Source organism: Elephas maximus, chromosome 20 (genome assembly GCF_024166365.1).
Source record: "Elephas maximus indicus isolate mEleMax1 chromosome 20, mEleMax1 primary haplotype, whole genome shotgun sequence".
NCBI lineage: Eukaryota > Metazoa > Chordata > Mammalia > Proboscidea > Elephantidae > Elephas > Elephas maximus.
Window position 1 is genome coordinate 76,346,537 of NC_064838.1, and position 1,811 is coordinate 76,348,347.

At 38.4% G+C, this 1,811-nt stretch overlaps 1 protein-coding gene across 1 annotated transcript; it reads left to right on the forward strand.

Moving 5' to 3' along the window:
• Nucleotides 1-236: 236 nt before the first annotated feature.
• Nucleotides 237-1,169, forward strand: LOC126063884 (olfactory receptor 4C16-like). The gene has a single exon (XM_049862398.1). It carries the CDS (start codon nt 237-239, stop codon nt 1,167-1,169), a length of 933 nt encoding a protein of 310 aa, XP_049718355.1.
• Nucleotides 1,170-1,811: the final 642 nt, after the last annotated feature.

Sequence of the window (1,811 nt, forward strand, 5' to 3'; positions counted from 1 at the left end):
AGGAAGTCCTTAAAAATTGAGGAACAAAGAGGTGACATGACTCATTAAGAAACAACAGCTAGAATGTCCCTGATGTGGAATATTTATTTTTGCTCATGATATCCCATAACATCACATAGCACCACAAATTAGTTTGCATTAAATATTTCACACTGTTGCATAGCACCACACATTAATCCCTTTTTTTTTTCAGATAAACCATTTCACACTTGTACCTTCTCCTCCTTCATGAAATCATGCTGCTGAATAATAATGTGACTGAGTTCATTCTGCTTGGGTTGACACAAGATCCTGTTAAAAAGAAAATAGTGTTTGTCTTTTTCTTGCTTTCCTACATAGGGACATTGTTGGGTAACTCGCTGATTATTGTTACCATCAAGACCAGCCGGGCACTTGGGAGTCCAATGTACTTCTTCCTTTTCCATTTATCCTTATCTGACACCTGCTTCTCTACTCCCACAGCCCCTAGAATGATTGTGGATACGCTTCTGAAGAATAGCCCTATCTCTTTCAGTGAGTGCAAGATCCAAGTCTTTTCATTACATTTCTTTGGCTGCCTGGAGATCTTTATCCTTATCTTGATGGCTGTTGACCGCTGTGTGGCCATCTGTAAACCCCTGCACTACATGAGCATCATGAACCTGCAAGTCTGCAGTGTGTTGGTAGCTGTAGCCTGGGTAGGGGCCTGTGTGCATTCTTTAGCTCACATTTCTCTGGCCTTGAGTTTACCTTTCTGTGGTCCCAATGTGATTGATCACTATTTATGTGACTTGCAGCCCTTGTTGAAACTTGCCTGTACAGACACCTATGTGACCAGTCTGTTACTGGTGTCCGATAGTGGGGCCATTTGCACAGTGAGTTTTGTCATGCTGATGTTCTCCTACGTTATCATCTTGCATTCTCTGAGAAACCACAGTGCTGAAGGGAGAAAAAAAGCCCTTTCCAACTGCATCTCCCATATCATCGTAGTGATATTTTTCTTTGGTCCTTGTATATTTATATACACACGCCCCACAACTACCTTCCCCATAGATAAGATGATAACTGTGTTTTATACGTTTGGAACACCTTTGATTAACCTTCTGATTTATACGCTGAGAAATGCTGAGGTGAAAAATGCCATGAGGAAGCTATGGAGCAAGAAACTGATCTCAGACGACCAAAGATGAATAGAAGTTTCAACCCTTTTTCAAAATTTTGATTGACCTAGAAGAATTCAACAGAAAATATTACCTTCTTATTGTGGATTTAATGGAATCCTATCTAGGGAAATGTCAGCTAAATCCTTCAGGAAAATAAACAATATGAAAACATTCACTTGTTAAAGTTGAGTCAATTTCATGTAGAAGAAGAAAAACACAAGGTACAATCAGGTATATAAGGTCCTTTGTCATAGGTTTTTCACCACTTCTCTCTGCCTTTTCTTGATGCTTACAATGACTTGTGGTTTTGATCTGGTGTTTTTCCTCTCCTTCTTTATGTTGTTTTCTGTGTTTCTGGAATATTAAAATAAGGTTTACAGTTTAAACCACCCAGAAGAGCTAAGAAAGGAAGACCTGGTGAATCTGTTTCCATAAAGATGATAGCCAAAAAACCTGTGGAAACATTCTCTGTAAAACGTGGAGTTGCCATGAAGCAGAATCAACTCAATGGCAATGGATTTTTTGTTCATTTGATTACTTTTTTCATTGTTATTATAGTTTGCACTCAATTTGCTTATATTCTCAGCCTAGTAGATTTTCTTTTCTTTTTTTTTTTGAAACTGGATGGATAACCGACAGGAGTATTTTTGGGCTTTGAAACAGAAATAT

Excerpts from the sequence above, each read along its gene's own strand:
- LOC126063884 (XM_049862398.1), top strand. The coding sequence starts at position 237 with ATGCTGCTGAATAATAATGTGACTGAGTTCATTCTGCTTGGGTTGACA.